The sequence below is a fragment of the Neophocaena asiaeorientalis genome, unplaced genomic scaffold, assembly GCF_003031525.2.
Source record: "Neophocaena asiaeorientalis asiaeorientalis breed wild unplaced genomic scaffold, Neophocaena_asiaeorientalis_V1.1 scaffold517, whole genome shotgun sequence".
NCBI classification, from domain to species: Eukaryota; Metazoa; Chordata; class Mammalia; order Artiodactyla; family Phocoenidae; genus Neophocaena; species Neophocaena asiaeorientalis.
In genome coordinates, this window is record NW_020172724.1 from 2,743,586 (window position 1) to 2,765,299 (window position 21,714).

The 21,714-nt window shown below is 40.7% G+C and overlaps 1 protein-coding gene across 3 annotated transcripts in view; it reads right to left on the reverse strand.

Moving 5' to 3' along the window:
* DYDC1 (DPY30 domain containing 1) overlaps positions 1-21,537 on the reverse strand; it is a 59,154-nt gene extending 37,617 nt beyond the window's left edge. Inside the window, exons 1-7 of one of the 3 annotated variants that reach the window (XM_024740226.1) lie at positions 21,365-21,537; positions 18,532-18,701; positions 16,513-16,614; positions 10,131-10,223; positions 6,985-7,041; positions 6,406-6,507; positions 3,805-3,987 (exon numbers count right to left, since the gene is read on the reverse strand). In XM_024740226.1, coding sequence (XP_024595994.1) covers positions 3,958-3,987; positions 6,406-6,507; positions 6,985-7,041; positions 10,131-10,223; positions 16,513-16,614; positions 18,532-18,678 — 531 coding nt within the window. In that variant the 5' untranslated portion in view covers positions 18,679-18,701; positions 21,365-21,537 and the 3' untranslated portion in view covers positions 3,805-3,957. Of the gene's footprint in view, positions 1-3,804; positions 3,988-6,333; positions 6,508-6,984; positions 7,042-10,130; positions 10,224-16,512; positions 16,615-18,531; positions 18,702-21,364 lie in introns of those variants that run through there. The other 2 variants (XM_024740224.1, XM_024740225.1) reach the window with 2 other exon arrangements.
* Positions 21,538-21,714: the final 177 nt, after the last annotated feature.

Genomic DNA, 21,714 nt, shown 5'->3' on the forward strand with positions numbered 1-21,714 from the left:
AGAATACACTGTCTTCTCAAGTGCACATGGAACATTCTCCAGGAGAGATCACATCTTGGGTCACAAATCAAGCCTCGGAAAATTTAAGAAAACTGAAACTGTAACAAGCATCCTTTCTGACCACGACACTATGAGACTGGAAATCAATTACAGGGAGAAAAAACTGTAAAAAACAAAAATACGTGGAGGCTAAATAGTGTGCTACTAAATAACCAAGACATCACTGAAGAAATCAAAGAAGAAATTAAAAACTACACAGAAACAAATGACAATGAAAACACGACAACCCAAAAACTATGGGAAAAAAGAAATAAAAGGAATACAAACTGGAAAAGAAGAAGTAAAACCGTCACTATTTCCTGGTGACATGATACTATACATAGAAAATCTTAAAGATGCTACCAGAAAACTACTAGAACTAATCAATGAATTTGGTAAGGCTGCAGGATACAAAATTAATGCACAGAAATCTCTTGCATTCCTGTACACCAACGAAAAATCAGAAAGAGAAATTAAGGAAACACTCCCATATACCATTGTAACAAAATGAATAAAATACCTAGGAATAAACCAGCCTAAGGAGGCCAAAGACTTGTACTCAGAAAAGTATAAAACACTGATGAAAGAAATCAAAGATGACATAAACAGACGGAGAGATATACCATGTTCTTGGATTGGAAGAATCAATATTGTGAAAATGACTATACTGCCAAAAGCAATCTACAGATTCAATGCAATCCCTATCAAACTACCAATGGCATTCTTCACAGATCTAAAACAAAAAAACTTACAATTCGTATGGAAACACGAAAGACACCGAATAGTCAAAGCAATCTTGAGAAAGAAAAACGGAGTTGAAGGAATCAGGCTCCCTGACTTCAAACTATACCACAAAGCTACAGTAATCAAAACAGTATGGTACTGGCACAAAAACAGAAATATAGATCAACAGTACAGGATAGAATGCCCAGAGATAAACCCATGTACATATGGGCACCTAATTTATGACAAAGGAGCAAGAACATAAAATGGAGAAAAGACAACCTCTTCAATAATTAGTGTTGGGAAAACTGGACAGCTACATGTAAAAGAATGAAATTAGAACACTACCTAACACCATATACAAAAATAAACTCAAAATGGATTAGAGACCTAAATGTAAGACCAGACACTATAAAACTCTTGGAGGAAAACAAAGGAAAAATCACTCTTTGACTTAAACCACAGCAAGATTTTTTTGACCCACCTCCTAGAGTAACACATAAAAACAAAAATAAACAAATGGCACTTAATTAAACTTAAAAGCTTTTGCACAGCAAATGAAGCCATAAACAAGACAAAAAGACAACCCTCAGAATGGGAGAAAATATTTGCAAATGCAACAACAAAGGATTAATCTCTAAAATATACAAACAGCTCATGGAGCTCAATATCAAAAACAAACAATCCAGTTAAAAAATGGGCGGAAGACCTAAATAGACATTTCACCAAGGAAGACATACAGATGGCCAAGAGGCACATGAAAAGATGCTCAACATCACTATTAGAGAAATGCAAATCAAAACTACAATGAGGCATCACTTCACACTGGTCAGAATGGCCATTATCAAAAAAGCTAGAAACAACAAATGCTGGAAAGGGTGTGGTGAAAAGGGAAACCTCCTGCACTGTTGGTGGGGATGTAAATTGATACAACCACTATGGAAAACTGTATGGAGGTTCCTTAAAAAACTAAAAATAGAACTACCATACGACCCAGCAATCCCACTACTGGGCATATACCCTGAGAAAACCATAACTCAAAAAGGGACATGCACCACAATGTTCATTGCAGCAATATTTACAATAGCCAGGTCATGAAAGCAACCTAAATCCCTATCGACTGATGAATGGATAAAGAAGATGTGGCACATATATACAGTGGAATATTACTCAGCCATAAAAAGAAACGAAATTGAGTTATTTGTAGTGAGGTGGATGGACACAGAGTCTGTCATACAGAGGGAAGTAAGTCAGAAAGAGAAAACCAAATACCGTATGCTAATGCATATATATGGAATATATTTTAAAAAAGGTACTGATGAACCTAGTTGCAGGGCAGGACTAAAGATGTAGACGTAGAGAATGTACTTGAGGACATGGGGTGTGAGGGCGTAGCTGGGGCGAAGTGAGAGTAGCATCAACATATATACACTACTGAATGTAAAATAATTGGCTGGTGGGAAGCAGCAGCATAGTACAGGGAGATCAGCTCGGTGCTTTGCGGTGACCTAGAGGGGTGGGATAGGGAGGATGGGAGGGAGGCTCAAGAGGGAGGGGATATGGGGACATATGTATGCACATGGCTGATTCACTTTGTTGTGCAACAGAAACTAACATGGTACTGTGAAGCAATTATACTCCAATAAAGATGCATTTAAAAAAATGTACAGAACTGGGTTTCCCGGGTGGCGCAGTGGTTAAGAATCCACCTGCCAATGCAGGGGACACGGGTTCAAGCCCTGGTCCGGGAAGATCCCACATGCTGCGGAGCAACTAAGCCCGTGCACCACAACTACTGAGCCTGTGCTCTAGAGCCCGTGAGCCACAACTACTGAGCCCACACGCCTAGAGTCCATGCTCCGCAGCAAGAGAAGCCACCACAATGAGAAGCCTGCCCACCACAACGAAGAGTAGCCCTTGCTTGCTACACTAGAGAAAAGCCCGTGTGCAGCAATGAAGACCAACGCAGCCAAAAATAAATTTATAAAAATTAAAAAAAAAACCTTGTTAAAAAATGTACAGAACTGATATAACATTTCAATTTTTTTTTTTTTTTTTTTTTTGCGATACGCGGGCCTCTCACTGTTGTGGCCTCTCCCGTTGCGGAGCACAGGCTCCGGACGCGCAGGCTCAGAGGCCATGGCTCACAGGCCCAGCCGCTCTGCGTCATGTGGGATCTTCCCGGACCGGGGCACGAACCCACGTCCCCTGCATCGGCAGGTGGACTCTCAACCACTGTGCCACCAGGGAAGCCCCATTTCTTTTAATTAAATAGACTTTTTTCCCATTATTTTTTTCTTTGTTCTTTTCCCATTTAAGCAACAAGGCTGTTCTGTTCTCACTACCTCGGGAAAGGTATGTTATAACCAAAAACAGAATTCTTTTTTTTTTTAAAGAAGCCTCTTCCTGGCATTTATGCTTCCACCATTCCTTAAAGAACAGAAAGGACTCATAACATAGACTTAGGTTTGGAAGAATTTTATAAAAGAAGCAAAATTCTCCCTAAAGCTCAAAGTTAGACCTGAAACCTCCAGGAGGCCAAGAGTGCAGTCAAGGTCCACAGCACCCAGCATCCACTGAAGGAAGCACCTTGCATGGCCTGTGTCCACTAAGATCTTCCTTTCAACAGAAGCACAGGCCCTCTGCCCAGTGACTGTTCCAGAAAAAACAATGCTACCCTGTCCCTGGGACCTTTGCATCCCTCCCCATCCCAGCCCCATCAATAAGCATGGATTAAGTGGTACTACAAAGCATCACTCCCCAGCAAACTGGGGGAATCTTTGCAGTGCACTCCCAGGAGGAACCACCATATCTAAAGCATGCTGACAATTCCTGAGCTCTACACAGTGGCAGCCCCTTTCACTTCTCATAGAACCAGTAACTTTCAACTCAGGAAATCTTGTTCTCACATAGATGCACACATTCTTTTCAGCTCGTCTCCCATTTGCCCCTTTTGGTTGCTTTGGGAAACACTCTCTCCTGTTCTCTCACTGCCATCATACAAGTAATCAAAATGGTGTCATACAAGTAATCAAAACAATATTTTAAGGCCACTCTTGAAGCCCATTTATAAAGCTGTCTTTAGAAGGAGGAAAAGCAGAGTTCAAGTTTGGAGGGGAAAAAAAACAACTGGGGACCTCCTATTTTGAAACTTGAAAGAAGAAGAAAACTTTATTGTTCTTTGGTTGGTTGATCCTACAAATCTTGATCAATGTTTAATGCAACCTAAAAACAAAAAGTAAATATGCTTTAAAATACAACTAGAACTGTGAAATGTACAAGCTACAGAAAATTTAAACTTAGGTAACTTCTATGTGACTATGTAAATGAAGCCTTTTGATAGTTTCAGATTATTTCAAATAAAATCCAAAGTCAATATAATAATAATTTAACTGTGTTCTCAATGTATTTATCAACCCATCCTTTCTTCTACTTCTCTTGCTATTCCCTCTTATTGTTATCCGTATCCTACTTGCAGGGGTCCTGTACGCATCCCTTAAATGTTGAAATTTCTCATGTAAGCCAGGTAACCTGACTCACTCTCCTAGCTTTACTTGGCATATATGCTGATGACTGCTGAATTCATCTCTGCTGCCTGGACCTCTCTCCTTCCTCCAGACCCATAACATACTTCAAGGGGTCTTTGGCCATTTTCACCTGCATACCTCAGAGTGACCTGAAATGAACATGTCCACAACTGAAGACATCATTTTCACAAAACCTACTTTCTCTTCATATGTTACTCAACTTAACGAATGGTAAAGCTCAAAAAATGGTGAAGAGTTCAGTTGCCCAAGGCAGAAATCTAGGCTTCATCCTTGACTTCTTTCTCTCCCTTATCTTCCCAGCTGATATCAAATCCACTCAGCTGTCCCCATCTCTGCTGTCTGGTCCTAGCCCTGGTCATCTTGCAACTGGATGACTGTGATAACCTCCTAAGTGGTCTCCTGTTTCCATTCCTGTCCACTCAGATCCTCTCTCTACCTTCTAATAACACATATCTAATCCTTACATAAACCCTTTCAATGACTCCCACTGCACATAAGTCCAAAATCCTTAAGAGGACACACAGAGCCCAGTGTGATCTGGCCTTTATCCACTTCTCCAGCTTCAAATCACACCATTCTCCTAGCTCCATTCAACTCAGCCAAAATACTGGACTATGTGCATTCCTTGAAAGTATCTTGCTCTCTCCATCCACTGGGCTCATCTCAGGCTAACTCCTTAAACGTCACTTCCTGGAGAAGACTCACCCAGGCTAGGTCAGGTTTCCCTGCTCTGTCCTCTCAGACCACCTGCCCCGCTGGCCCATGGTCCCCAAAGGGCAGAAACCCTATCTGTTTTGTTCACTGGTATTTTCTAGCTCCCTGCATGGCACCAAAACACAGCAGCCATTAAATAAAAATGTATCCACTGACTGATTAGCACCAAATCCTCCCGGCTCCACTTTCTGAACAGCTCTTAAAAACACCACTCACTACTTCAGGCCATCAGTGCCATCCCTCTGTAGATTACAAATAGCCTCCTGGTGCATCTCCTCAAATCGATCACTCCATTCTCTTCTACACGCTGTAGCCAGATGGCCTTCCTAAAACACAGTTCTGATGTTGGCCTCCACTGCCTTTAGGACAAACTATAAACGTCTGAGCACAGATTACAAGTCCTTTCATGGTCTGGCCCCTGCTCTCTACTGCCTCAGCCCTGATCTCTCCCTACCTCCCCCTCTCTCTTCTCCCCTCCCCAGCCTCCCATCCCACCACTGAGTGACAAAGCTGACTTCCTCCAGGAAGCCTTCCCTGACCAAGGGTCCTCAACTGGGTGGCTGTCCCGCTTTGTCAGTGCCCACTGATGCAGGTGACTCAGTGCAGCCCTCTGCCAGGGCAGTCCCGGGTTACAGCTGCTGATGGGCCTGTTAGCAACAGCCCCTCCTCTCGCTCTCCAAGCATAATGCTCTGGACCAGACATTACCTGCTCACTCTAACAGTGACTATCAATTGCTTGTCCAGTTGTCTGTTTCTTCCCTAGACAAGGTCAAGAAGGACCTGTTTTCGGTCATAAAAGCATCGGGCACAGTTTATGTGGTGCATAGGAAACACTATATGTTTATTAAATAAGCAAATGACTTATATACTTTAAACGCATGCACTCTCATTGGGATATTTACTTGGCTCCACGGTTTGCTACTGAGAACCAAAATGTTGGCCCCCAAAATTTAATTGAAAGATTATGTATTTCACCACGATTCTAAATATGTATTTTGAAGAGATTTTGAAATTTTCAAACGCTCATTTCCAAATATACATATCACCCTCTACACAGGAGGGCACACTGCTCCCTCCACATTAATGCCCAGTGACCTCCCCATCAGTGCCCACACGTTTGTGTGGAGCCAGACAAGTGCCCACACGTTTGTGTGGAGCCAGACAAGTGCCCACTCTCACCCTCAGGGCCAGCAGCACAGTGCACAGAAGGGCAGAAGGCCAATTAGGGATAAGTCAGCACCCAGAACACTGGTTTTCTTTCTATGAAACAAAAGGCCCATTTTGCCATCCAACCTTGGCCTGAGATACACTAGGCTCTCCCAAAGTAAAAAAAAAAAAAAAAAATCTGCTTTTCACAAAACGCTTTCCTAAGGATACTCACATCCGATAGCATTGGTTCATCAAGTTCTTCCACCCTGCTCAAGTTCGGCGCTCCATATCGATCACTAATTTCAGCTAGTGTTCTGCCTGAGTCGGCTCCATCCTACAAACACAGAGCTCATTTTCACTTTCAAATGATTTTGAGATTAATACATTAATTTGCTTTCAGTTTTGCTAAGACACTTCTGTATTACAACATCAAAATTCAACATTGTCAGTTAATGGAACGAACCAATACCTGTTAACGACAAGAGAATTCCAGGAATAAACGCAAAAATGTGTTTAAAAAAATACATCAGAAATTTAAAACATATCATTGCATGTAATCATGTGGTCAATAATCTCACAATATTCTGGTTTTTAAAAATACCAAAACAAACCGAATCTCCCAGTTCTACCCACTTAGAGATTTTGCTTTAAAGCACATATTTGTGACTTGTTATTACTAGACTATGTATTTGGACTATCAGTTTTGATAATCTCCTTATTAAAAATTTAGCTATTAATGCATCAAAATTAAGCTTTACATTCCAGGATACTTATTCATTTCCCATAACATAGAGTAACTTTTTCTTCTCACCTCTCCGTGGGAAATATCTTCACCCTTAGCTGTATTTTCCACACTCATTCTCAACTCCTATAATACATAAAAATGAAGAAAAATACTTTTAATATACTTTTTATTTTGATTCCATGTTTAATTTTCAAGCATTTTATTTTTACATTATGATCAATTTAACAGCAAAAATGCTGTCCCTCTTAAAGGAGCAATGTGAATACACAACTGCAGATACAGTCTCATTTAATACTCTATTAAGAGGTGACTACGATGTTCTGTCTATAATTAAATAGAACTTTTTAAAAAATGAAAGAGGCTAACTATTTCACTAACCCTGAAGCCAAATCACTAGCAAATTTGAAAAGTGACAAAATTTTAATAAACTCTTAGAATACGAGATTTTGAAAGAACTGACAGTTATGTAGAATTTTATACATAGTAAAAAAGAAGCAAATATTTCTGAGGGAATTAATCTGGCCCAAGGCACTATCCAATACATGACACCTCTCCACAGTACCTGGACAATGCCCTCTGTAATGCTCTGAACACATGGGAGACTGCTTTCTGAATGTGAAAACGTAGAATCTGCTAACCAAGCCAAACCTTGCTGTGGCCTCTATCTTTTCATTCTAAGGCAGCAGGCTGACTTAACTGCTCCTGAGCTGATTCATTTCAACTGTTCAAAGATTAGTGATGGGGCTTCCCTGGTGGCGCAGTGGTTGAGAGTCCGCCTGCCGATGCAGGGGACACGGGTTAGTGATCACATACAGTCACCCTGATTATTGGGGACATATATCGTACATATATGGCTTTCTCAAGATCATTCCCTTCTCCTGGGCATGTCTTATCCCACAACCACATGGCTCTGGTGGGAAAGCATATATTCTCACAGGACTCTGTTGCCCAGCCAAGGGATGGATACTTGACACAAACTAAGCCAGTCAGAATCCTTCCCCAAGATTCTTTTCTTAACTAAAACCCAAAAGAAAGGAATCTATTCCTCTCAGACAGTAGGAGCCACATTACAAGACCCAGGAACTATTAAGGACCGTGATCCTCACCCATGTGCAGCAAACCAAGCCACAGTGAGAGACAAGAGCAGAGGTAAGAGCCCTGGCAGCATTGATTCTCTTGCTCCCAAAGGTCTGGAAGACCCAACTCAACCAGAGCCCTTCACGGTTTAGTTGTAAAACCCTTTCTTCAACCCAGGATCCTTCCAATAAATTTCCTTTCGCAACTGATAGTTTAAGTTATGTCTCTGAAGCCATAAAAAGGCGAGGACAAAAAGACATGGATGAATTTGTCTCTGAGCAAGGGGTCAAGCAGCAGTATGTTGCAGGGAAGAGAGGGGTGATAAGCCAGTAGGAATATGACTTACTAAAGCTACAGTGGCTCTGGTCACATAGTCTGGTAATGGCCGTAGAGTAACATGAATGGGACCCTCTGGAGCCAATCCCTTCTATAAATCACAGACTTCCCAGCACTCAGATATAGCTATCAGGCATCTCAATAAAAAATACTTTCAATTCTCTTATTATTTTGATCACCGTCTTCCTGATGTAGTCTGGTTCTTCTTTCTTTTGCAATCACGGAATCTTAACTGAAGAGGAAGGGGGTATGCATTTACGTGTGTGTGCATGCATGGGTATCCACGTGTCCTACCATATTCAGACAAAGATAGATCAGCATCGGTGTTTTTTAAAACTATGTACAGAGGTTTGAATTTATCCTTTTAAAATCTCATCTTTTTGCCTCACAAAAGCAGTTTTCTGACACTTGGGCTACAACAGGACTAAATGATTTCACTTTGTCAAGAACAATTCTTAGTAGATTAATCTCTTATTACAGAATGATGAGCATAGTACATTGATGAGAAGAACTGAATTTATCTCAAGAGTTAAAAAATTAACTAATTAAATCTCATCTTTTAAAAAAATTTAATTTACCCTTCCTACTTTTTAAAATTGCTTTAAATAATGATGATTTCATCTAAGCCATTAATAAACATCTTCTACAAAACCTACTTCTTTTTAAAATTTTAATTTCGGAATAAATAGAGGAGTAACATTTGAGTAACAGATACTAGCTATAAGCATACAATATGAAATATCCAGTTGAAAAGTATAACTCAGTCATGCAGAAGTTTGGTCTATACGACACATACTTTTCAGATACAAGGAAACATTAGCCAAGCAAGAGGCTTGACATAAGACAGACACAGTCTGGGGGCTTCCCTGGTGGCACAGTGGTTAAGAATCCGCCTGCCAATGCAGGGGACACAGGTTCGAGCCCTGGTCCAAGATCCCACATGCTGCGGAACAACTAAGCCTGTGTATCACAACTACTGAGCCCACATGCCACAACTACTGAAGCCCGTGCTCCGCCAACAAGAGAAGCCACTGCAATGAGAAGCCCACGCACCGCAACCAGAGAAAAGCCCACACGCAGCAATGAAGACCCAATGCAGCCAAAAAAATAATATAAACTTATTAAAAAAAAACACAGACACAGTCAATGGAGATGGACCCTTTTGACATGTTACTGAATAGTTTATTTAAAGAAAGACATGAAAAATCCGAATAAAAACATACATATATATATTTTTTTGGCTGTGTTGGGTCTTCGTTGCTGCACACGGGCTTTCTCTAGTTGTGGCAAGCAGGGGTTACTCTTCGTTGCAGTGCGCAGGCTTCTCATTGTGGTGGCTTCTCTTGTGGTGGAGCACAGGCTCTAAGCACGTGGGCTTCAGTAGCTGCGGCATGTGGGCTCAGCAGTGTGGCTCACGGGCTCTAGAGCGCAGGCTCAGTAGTTGCGGCGCACGGGCTTAGTTGCTCCACGGCATATGGGATCTTCCTGGACCAGGGATTGAACCCATGTCCCCTGCTATGGCAGGCGGATTCTTAACCACTGTGCCACCAGGAAAGTCCCCCAAACATAGTTTTAAATGTATTGTTGGTAATACATCTAACATGAAGAAAAGAAACAAACTATTGTCTCAGAGATCAGAATACCCCCAATACTACAAAGAACTTCAGTATCAGCTACCATAATTGGGAACAACTATCTCTTGACTAAAATGTTGACCCCTGCTATAACAGCTGGAAGAAACAGTTTGAGGATTCTCAGAGGTTTTGAATAAAACAGACATTTATAAAACTTCAAATTACCTTCTCAAATTGCTCTTGAGCTCTCTGCAGTTCTTCTATTCTCTGTCTCTCTTTTTCTTGCATTTCCAACTCCAGCTGGAATGCCAACTGTTGCTGAACATTCAGAAATAAATAAGTCATATTAGAGTCAGATCAATTGCAAGGAATTCACTCTATTACTCTAAAGTGTCCCAGGATAATTAAGTTTATGCCCACCTAAATTTTAGAAACTTACAAAAATAAATGGTCACAGCCACCCAATACTTTAGCTTTTACAAATATTTCCTTTAGTAGAAAATTAAAAAGGAAGCTTCCTTAATTGCTAATTTTAGAAAAGCACTATTTGTACAAAATCAAGTCGTTTTCTCTGTTCTTCCTAAAGCTACAAATGAGACTGCAGTGATTTTTTTTTTTTTTTTGGATAAAATCTCTTTAAGCACAGATGGATCTTCAAATAGCCAAACCTTGGTTGTAAAATAGTAGATAAGAACATTTTAAGTAGATTATCTTAAACCAGAGATAATCAACAACATATTTGGTCCCAACTCAACCTATATCCTAGCCACGCGAGAATAGGGGTCGGTAGACTAAACTCCTTGGGCCAAGCCTGACCCAACTCCTGTTTTTGTACAGCCCACGAGTGAACAATGGTTTTTATACATTTTTCATGGTTGAATAATATCAAAAGAATAATATTTCACTGCACATGAAAATTATATGAAATTCAAGTGTCAGTGTCTATAAATAAAGCTCTATTAAAACACTGCCACGCTCACGCTCACTCATTTAGTGTGACTGCTTCTGCCCCATGACAGCACAGCTGAGTGTGCGAAACAGAGACCACGGGCGGTACTCTCACTACCTTGCACTGCTGCTCAGCACACTGCAAGTTCAGTGACACCATTATAACTCACAGCGTTTGGAGTGCCACGGTACCACTGTACCGGGACTTTTTTTTTTATCAGTGCATTACCCATCATAACAAAACAAGAAAAGAAGTGGATTTGGAATGTTGTCCTTTTCAGACACAGTGGAGTGTGGGTTACTTTATTATCAGATTAAACAGCACAGGACAGTGTTTCTCGTGCAACGACACTGAACTAAAAGAATACAGTAAATATCAGCATTACCAGAGGAGGCACTCATCACGATCTTCTCAACTCACACGAATGCAAAGGTCAGAAGTATTAAGAAATTTAAAACAGAATTATTTCATGAGAGCAGGATTTCTTCACAAAAATTAAAAATGAAAAGGAGGCTGCAACAAAAGTAAGATCCCAAGTGGCTCTTTTGTTAGCCAAGCAAAGAAGTACATTTATCAATGGTGATTCAATTAAAACAAGTGAGAATTCAATGTCCAGAAAAAACAAACTTAAGATTATTATCCTTTTGGTGAGAACCGCTGCTCAGAGTCGATTACACGGGGAGCAAAATCAATGGTCAATTAAAGGCAAAGGCAAAGGCAAAGGCAAAGGGTTCTGAGTGGTTTTCCCTGGCTCTTGATGAGTAGACAAACGCTCCCAACACTGCTTACTTGTTGTTTATCAAAGGAGTCAATGTTGAGTTTGCAGTGACTGAAAAATCAACCACTATCAACAGTCTTCATGAACAGTACTACAGGCAAGAACATCTTCAAAGACGTTGAGGAACATTAATTCAGTACGACCAGATGTGACATCTGCTCAGATGTGTTACAACAAACAGTGATAAAAGTGTGTATGGAACAGAAAAAGGCTTAATTGGACAAAATTTACAAAGTTGGTGAAAACATAGTGTTTAAAACCTATGAGTTCTCATTCTATGATTCAACAGCAGCTACTCTGCAGAAAATATTTGACTCTATCATGTGTTATTGAGCCAGCAGTGTTGAAACCGAGTCCCCGCTAAAGCTGAGTTCCCTTACTGAGTTTCTGATTAATCTCTCTATCCAAAACTTTATTCCCTTTCTTGTCCCCTCTGACCTCAATCCTGTGCTAACTGAACACTAATCAACCAGAGTCAGATGACTGAAATTGCTGTTGTCAATAGCATCGTTAATGTACTAAGATTGCTATTATAGATATCATCATTAATGTACAAACTCAGGTTGTTTCTCTAGGACAAGATGAGCTAACAGACCCCTCCCAAGCCATGGACCACCTGGCCGGAGAACTGTAAACTGGAGACATCCTGACTTCCAAAGGAGTCAATGTTGAGTTCAAAATGACTGAAAAAATCGATCACTGACTGAAAAAAGTCAATGACTAAGAAATATAACAGAAGTGCTGCAGCAACATGGATGGACCTAGAGATTATCATACTAAGTGAAGGAAGTCAGAGAAAGACAAGTATCATATGATATCACTTATATGTGGAAACTGAAAAACAGTACAAATGAACTTATTTACAAAACAGAAACAGACTCACAGACATAGAAAACAAAGTTATGATTACCAAAAGGGGGGGGATTAAACTGGGAGTAGGGGATTAACAGATGCACACTACCATATATAAAATAAACAACAAGGATTTACTGTACAGCACAGGGAACTATATTCAATATCTCGTAATAAACTATAACAAAATAGAATGAAAAAGAACACAGATATATACATATATATGTATATATAACCACTGTGCTGTACACCTGAAACTAACACAATATTGTAAATCAACTATACTTCAATTTAAAAAAAAGAAATGTCACAGAAACATCACAAGATTAATCCTAGCCTCTTTGCTCTTCCCCTTTAAGAAAACCCCTCACTCAAAGACTCAGTTGGAGTGGATCCGAGGCTTGTCTCCCACTTCCTTGCTTGGCGCCCTGCAGTAAACTCTGTACTTTCCTTCACTAGAACCCACTGTCAATAGATTTGGCTTTGCTGTGCGTTGGGTGAGCAGACCCATTTGGTTCAGTAACAGTGTCAACAGTGACCTTCATTTACCCTTATGAACTTAAGCATGATTCCTGGTGAATTTCTGTCAGAAATAGAAGCTGAATATATCTTGACTTGCCCTACCACCCCATAGTTCCATGGCTCAACAGTGGTAATGTTTTATTGTGAATTTTTGAGCTCAGGGACAAGACTGACATTTTTCTTAATGAGAAGACCATTTTCAACCACAGTTATCAAACATTAAATAGCTTTGGAAATTAGCTTCCGCTGCAGACTTAATAACGATTTTAAATCAATTTAACCAGAAGTTGCCTACAAGGCAAAACAGCATCATATGTAACACTTACACGGCAGGAAAGTCATTTCAGCAACAACTAATTTTCTGAATCACAATGTCAAGCTGCTTTATACACTCCCAGTGCTGTCAGAAACGGGATTTCCATTCCCACACAAATTTGTGACAGATACATTTTCCAAGCTCAAACTATAGTTCCAGAGTGTTTTTAGGCCTTGACGTAAGTGCAAAGGAAATTCCCACATTTCAAAATCCATCTAACTGTGTAACTGAGAAGTTTTCACCAACCTTCAACTGGAAGGGATTAATCTACCAGGTAGTGGCTAAAAGACAAATATCAAGAGGAAAATCTAATAGAATTCTACGAACGCCTTGCAAGAGATGAATACGCTCAAAATTATAGGCACATGGACTGATAGCAATATTTGGCAGGACCTATGAGGGAAAAGACATTTTTCAAAGATGACATACATAAAATCTCATTATAGATCAGCATTAACAGATACATATTTTCAATACATTTTGATGACAGGGAACATTATCTTTGAACTCCAACTAAGTGAAACGTTATCTTTAAAAAGGGAATGTAATTCTTCTCAATAATAAGCCTACACTGCAGAAAAAATTATATTTGATTTTTTTAAATTTTTACTTCATCAATAAAACATTTGTAGAAGTTTATTTCTCTCTTGTTATAGCTACATAGTATACCATAATCCCTACATAACATCCTCAATTTTGCTTCTTGGCCTGAAAATCATAAAATATCCACCTTTACAGAAAGAGTCTGTCAACCTCAGCTAGAAAATAATTTCTCACCATCAGTCCAGTGCCACCCCATAAACGACCTAATATAAGCTCATTCCATTAAGAGCACTTTAAAACTATATTTTTAAATACATTTTTACAAAGAGATAATAAACAGTGATTAATATTTATTCACAAAGGGCTGTTTAAGGTAATTTCTTCATACTCCTATATCATCCCCACTAAGATAAGAGTGATGGGCTACGTAGCCGAAATGCAGGAACGTTATCATTCAATCAACTTTCAGATATTTGTAGAGGAAGCGAAATTAACCTCTCAACAATAACACAAAATGCAGTTGCTAAATACCAACCACATCGGTCAACATAACCGGTTTCTTAACATTTTCAGGAAATGTTCGAAACCCAATCGCTTTCTTCACACATGTGTAAAACCATTAGAAAAACATTCAAACAAATACAAAAGCCAGTACTTCCAAAATGAACTCGTAAGCAGAAAACAGTAAGAAAAATGTTTCCCTGCTCACAAGGACCCAGGCTTGCTGGAGAATGCCTAAAATTTCAAGGGATTTCAAGTCTGTGGTACTGATTATGAGGACACCTGCTCTTGCAACCAACAGGCAGGTGACCAGAGTCCTGACCTTCCAGCTCACTTGACTCGGGGGACACAGAGAGGCCTCTCTCTTTCTCTTCATCTGTTGGTCCACCCGTCCCCTCTCCCCCTCTCATCTATGTCTGCCCACCAATCCACTTCTTTAATGGGCCACCATATCTTCTGCAGGATATCACTATGTCTTCCACCCCCAATACAATGCTTAGGGTTTGAGGCACAGGGGATGGCTTCACACTGATACAGCTAGAAAAATGTCTGGGTTCCAGTATTGCCAAATTTTATTTAAGTAAGGTAAAGAAGATGGGTCAAAGCAAATTAAACATCTCCATATCTGTGATCTAACTACCTTAGGGAAGGAGAACTGCTGAGAAGTTCTTATTTTGATAGACAGGGGACAGATGCCAGCTCTAGGAGCTGGAAGAGGCAGGGCAGATCCTCACTCAAAGTTGGGGCGACTGCAGCAGATGCTTGCCCATTTGGACGGTCATTTGACATCCAACTCAACACTGTGCAACCTGCCCACAAAAATAAGCCAAATGACTGAAAGATGAAGACTCAGAAGCAGTAAAGGTGCCTAGAACAGCCATATCCATCTAAGGTGCCTAGAATGATCTACCCCAGTATCAAGGATGGGAGACAAGACAGAGAAGCTAGTTTCCATGTCTACATTTTCCTTTTTTATCCACACACCCAAATGATAGGCTTCTTTCCCTTTTTATAATATGTAAACTGGCGTTGAGACTCTAGAGTTAAGTACCATATGACAGAAGTATAGGGTGACTCCAACTTGGTTTACAAGAGCTCCATAAATTAAACTGGTCTAGAAGCCACTCTAGAACCTTCCCCTCTCTGGTTTATACTCCATGACCCACCTCTTCAACCATTTTCAAACCAACATCTTTAGCTCCCCAATCCTGCTAACCCAAACTCACTTCAGTCAAAGGGTCAGTCTCCTCCACATCCTCACTCAAATATCCAGGCCTAGGTGGAGAAAATCACATCATCACAAAACCAAACCAAAAGGCCCCATTATGACTGCTTGGTCTCAGGAAATTCAGTCCTACCGAGGGATGCTAAGTTTCCTTGGTCAACTCTACCTCTCCAAAGCCACTGTTTCAAACCTTCACCACTCTCCCCACTCCTCCTACCTTTACCACCTCATTCTGGGCAGATGATCAGGGTCCCTACTTCATAAAAAAGAAATAGTCACACAGAAATCGCTTTCAACTTTTGCCACAAAACCTACACACCACATGTACCTAACACCGTCCTCTCCTCTTTCCTTGAATCAAAGAATCAGAGAAGGGCCCCTCCACCCGCCTAACCTGTGTTCCAGAGCCAATTTCCTCTGGTCTCCATGAAAAGTTGACTCTAGTAATCATCCCCTTTCTTTCTTTACATCAACCACTCCCCTCCACTCTATTCCTTAAAAAAACCAAACAAACAAAAGAAAACTCCTTCCCTGAAAATCTCCTTGAAAGCATTACCTGTACTCACCATCTCCATCTCCCCTGCTTTACCCCACCCCACATTCGGTGCTCCCACCAAGGTCACCAGTGGCCTTAAATGAGATTTGGCAGTTCTGTTCCCACTCAACCAGCCACAGACATGGTTGACCACTCAGGTCTCATTGAGACGCTGTCCCCTTGGCTTCTGTGACAGCAGACTCTCTGGGTTTTCCACCTACCTCATCACTGCTTCTTCTCCAGTAAAGAAGCCACATACAGACATAAAGAGGAAGATATAAGAAAGCTACATCTAAGCACAAGAGATGAGTTTTTCAACACCTGGGTTGCACCACACCAAGGGTGACTCCACTAGTTCCAATCAACACTGAACTCTCTTGTCTCACCTGCTGAAACAGGAGCTCCTCTGCTTTAAGCCTCTCCATCATTTCCTGCTCCATCACAGCTAATTCTCTTTCACGCTCCAACTGGGCCATTTCCTCTTGTCTCTAAAATGGTTTAAAAAAAAAAACATAATCATGTGACTAATTACAGATAAAACAATCTGTAAAAACAATCTTAACAGCATCTTAATCTCCAACAGTAGGGAAAGGATTAAACAAATTATAGTCTATCCATTTGGAAACTGTATAATAATTGGGGGAAATGTGTGTTTTATTTCAACAAAATTAAAATTACACAGCAAATACAATCACAATTGTGTAAAAAAAAAAAAATCTCCAGGCAAATGTGTAGAAAAAAGACTAGAATACCTAAAAATACCTAACATCTAAATAGAGGTCTTCTTTATTTTCTTCTTTCTACTTTTTCATGTTATCTAAGTTTTGTAATAATAAACATACTATTTTTATAATAGAAAGAAATGATAATATTGAACTTTTTTTAAAAAGCAAAGAAGCTGGACCAATTATTTCACTCCTCTAATTTTATAAAAGAAGATCCACAATGGAAAAGGATAGAAGGCCCAGAAATAAACCCAAGCACCTATGGTCAATTAATGGAGAAAAGACAGTCTCTTCAATAAGTGGTGCTGGGAAAACTGGACAGTTACCTGTAAAAGAATGAAATTAGAACATTCTCTAGCACCATACACAAAAATAAACTCAAAATGGATTAAAGCGCTAAATGTAAGACTGGATACTATAAAACTTATAGAGCAAAATATAGGCAGGACACTCTTTGACCTAAATCACAGCAATACCTTTTTTGGATCCATCTCCTAGAGTAATGGAAATAAAAACAAAAATAAACAAATGGGACCTGATTAAACTTAAAAACTTTTGCACAGCAAAGGAAGCCATAAACAAAAAGACAACCTATGGATTGGGAGAAAATATTTGCAAACGATGCAACCAACAAGGATTAGTTTCCAAACTATACGAACAGCTCATACAGCTCAATATCAGAAAAACAAACAACCCAATCAAAAAATGGGCAGAAGATCTAAATAGGCATTTCTCCAAAGAAGACATACAGATGGCCAAAGGCACATGAAAAGATGCTCAGCATCACTAATTACTAGAGAAATGCAAACCAAAACTATAATGAGGTATCACCTCACACCAGTCAGAAAGTCTACAAATAATAAATGCTGGAGAAGGTGTGGAGGAAAGGGAACCCTCCTACACTGTTGGTGGGAATATAAACTGGTACAGTCACTATGGAGAACAGTGTGGAGGTTCCTTAAAAAAAACTAAAAATAGAACTACCATATGATCCTTCTATCCCACTCCTGGGCATATATCCGGAGAAAACTATAATTTGAAAAGCTACATGCACCCCAATGTTCACTGCAGCACTACTTACAATAGCCAAGACATGGAAGCAACCTAAATGTCCACTGACAGATGAATGGATAAAGAAGATGTGGTATATATATATATATACAATGGAATACTATTCAGCCATAAAAATGAATGAAATAATGCCATTTGTAGCAACATGGATGGACCTAGAGATTATCATATTAAGTGAAATAAGTCAGACAGAGAAAGACAAATATCATATGATATCAGTTATATGTGGAATCTAAAAAATTATCCAAATGAACAGACTCACAGACTTAGAAAACAAACTTACGGTTACCAAAAGGGAAAGGCTGGGAGGGGAGAGATAAATCAGGAATTTGGGAGTAACATATATACACTACTATATATAAAATAGATAAACAACAAGGACCTACTGTACAGTGCAGGGAACTATACTGAATATTTTGTAATAACCTATATGGAAAAAGAATCTGAAAAAAATATATGTGTGTGTGTGTGTATATATATATACACACACACACACACATATATATGCATAACTGATCACTTTGCTGTAGACCTGAAACTAACATAACATTGTAAATCAACTATACTTCAATAAAAAATAAATTAAAAAAAAAGAAGATCCATACTTACTTGTTGCTCCATGGTCACATTTTTCTTATACTTGTAAATCCACAATGCTAAGTATTCTATTGGATCCACTGGGCGCATCCTTGCCACCTCTGCAAGACCTTGAGTTAGACATGTCCCAAGATTCTTTTGAAGATATGCCGACTCCATTTCTAACTGCTAAATAAAAACCTCTAAAAGATAAACGTTTTGCATTAGAGCAGGAAATTTTCAATGAAGGCACAATCGAAGTAGAGTTCAGTGAGGCCAACAAAGCATTACATCCTGTCACCAATCATGGGCACCTGCCATCAGGGATGGCACAAGCAAGCTGGCTCCAGGACACTTCTAGCAGTTTCCAAAAAGCCTCCACAGAAGTCACTACAACTAAAATAGTTTCAAAAACCTGAAGGACCCTGGAGTCCAAGTGTCAGAAAAGGGTTACTGTCATTATTGATGGTGAGACGACTATATGGCAAGCGATGCATGTCTTACTAAATCCTTACAACATACCTGAACATGGTATCATTAGCCCCACTGTGCAGATGAGGTCGCCCAGGCCCAAAGAGCATACGTGAACAGCCCAGGATCACACAGGTGGTGTACGATGAAGAGGGATTCATACGCATCTCTTGATTCCAGAGTCATTACCCTAAGTGACTTACTAAGATGCTCCTCCCGAGCCATGAGAGTCATTTCTAGAAAATATCACAATAGACCACCTCAAATTTTTTAAAAATCCAAGTATCTCAAGGCCAAAGAATAAAAAACTCAACCTTCAAAGAACAGCCTATGAAGCTCCTCATGCTTTGGCCCCAATTCTGTTTCCAGGCTCACCTCCCGATGTAGTTGCTGCCTCTAACATATTCTGGGCTCTAACTACACAGAACATCCTGCCATTCTGCTGCTCACACCTTGCATGTTTCCATCTCCATGACTTTTGCACATGATGGCCCCCTCACTCTCAGCTTGGAAAATATCTCCTCATTTGCAAGGTATCAATCATCTCCAATTCCTCACCGCTGTGGCTAATACAACCGTCTCCCAGGCAACACAAAGACGTTCCTCCTTCCCCAAGCAGCTGACACGGTACTTTTCACACTATCTGAGCATTATCTGTGTATGCACATGTCTGTCCTCCTGCTAGAGGACAAACTTCTCTAGCTCCTCAAATAATGTGTTTCAATCACAGCGTGGACACAGCTTGCTCTCCATGGTGGCAAGTGAATGAGTTTTTCCACTCTCTCAGTAATGTCCCAGTTTATTTACAAATATGGACAGGAATCATCTCAGATCAGACAGAGAGAGAGAGATGGGGAGGTAGGAAGGGAGGGGGAGGAAGGGAGGGAGAAGCCAAGAGGAGGAGGGGATAGGAGGGAAAGGGAGAGGGACAGATGAAGGAGAAGAAACTGGAAGAGAAAAGGAGAGAACTCTGAGAATCCGATGAAATGTACTCATTATTCAACAAATGTATATTGAGGACATATTACGTGTCAGGCATGAGCAATTACAGGGGACAGACTGCCAGTGTCTACACTGTCCCTGGACAAATCCACCTACCATTCTGCACAAAGTTTCAGAAACAATGACCTCCTGAGTTTCATCCATAGACCCCAATACTACTCTCTCATATGATGGTGGCAGAGTACAAAATGGCAGAACCCCATGCAGAAAAATTTGTAAATATCTAGAAAATTACGTATGTATTTACCCTTTGACTGATCAATCTCACTTCTGGGATCCTATCTTGCAAAAATATGCAGTGATATATGCACAGGGTTGTTTTGCACTATTACTAAGGATAGCCAAATTGGGACCCCCATCCAGATGTTCATCATTAAAGGATTAATGAGATACAGCTCCACAATGAATTATTGTGCATATAAAAAGAGAATGAGGAAGATCTCCAAAATTGGGAATGATCTCTAGAACACAATGTGAAGTGAAAAAAAGCAAGATGAAGAACTTGTCTATAGTCTTTTGTATTAGCAACAGCAGTGGGGAAAGGAATGTGTATGTGTGTATACATAAATGTAGTCATAAAAGCAAACTAAAAACCGGCACAAACGAACCTAATTCCCTAACAAGCTGTGTCTTAACCACACAGAGAAAAGAATCATTACAACTGAGTATGGAACACGGTATCCTCATCATACTAATTCAATGGGATAATACTCTAAAGACAAATCTCAATGTCATTTGAAACAGTAACAATTAAAAAGGGAACAGATTCCTGCTGCTAATCCAGAAAGATAACAAACACATGGGAAAGGTACCGTGGTCCGTAAGGAGAAACCTCCCAAGTAGGATTGGTCTCAAACCTACGCAGGCTGCATCTCGTTAACAGCGGAACCCAGGTGAAACTCGTTACCTCGCTTGGTTTGTTTCCTGCCCATGAAACAGCGACAATACCCATCTCAAAAGCCTGTTGTAAGGAATATTATTTTTCATACACAGCAACAGGCTTCTTGGCTCATACATAAGAAACCCCTTCCCACAGAAACAGCTGCCTCAAGCCTGGAGAAGTTGTCAGAAGAAATAGAAGGCGGTTCCTCGCTCATGCTTGGGAGAAAGCCGGCCGAGTAGGAAAGGAAGGGATCAGGTAGGGCTGCCAGTTTTGCAAATAAAACTACAGGATGCCCAGTTAAACTTAAATTTCAGATAAACAATGACTAATTTTGTATTACACTATATTTGTGCTAAAAAGCACAAAATCTGTGAAATTCAGATTTAACTGGGTACGCCGAATTTTATCTGGCAACTCTGGATTCCGAGCGCTTCGGCTGGTTTTCCATCCCGGGTCGGCGGAAGGGTGCCCGCCTCCCCTGCCCCTCCCAAATGGCGCGTCGCCGCTCACCACCGAGAAGAAGGACCCAGCCGCAGAGGTGCCCACGGAGTCCGGCGCTGAGCTAACCCTCTCTCGCCTCTGGAGCCTGGACGTCGCCTGAGCCCTACACCACTCGCAAGGTCCAACGGTCAAAACCGCCTCCGTCCGCCGGAACCCAGCCCAGCACCGGCCGTTCTTCCAAGACGGCGCCTGCGTTCTAAACGCAGGCGGCTGACGCATGCGCCTACCTACCCGCTAGTCGCGTCCCGTCGCTAGGCAACGAGCGTGCGCGCTCCAGGTGCGGGAGACTGCCGGGGGCAGAGAGGAAGGGGCGCCAGCGGAGAGCTGAGCAGACTGCGCCCGGCGGGGATCGGTTGGGG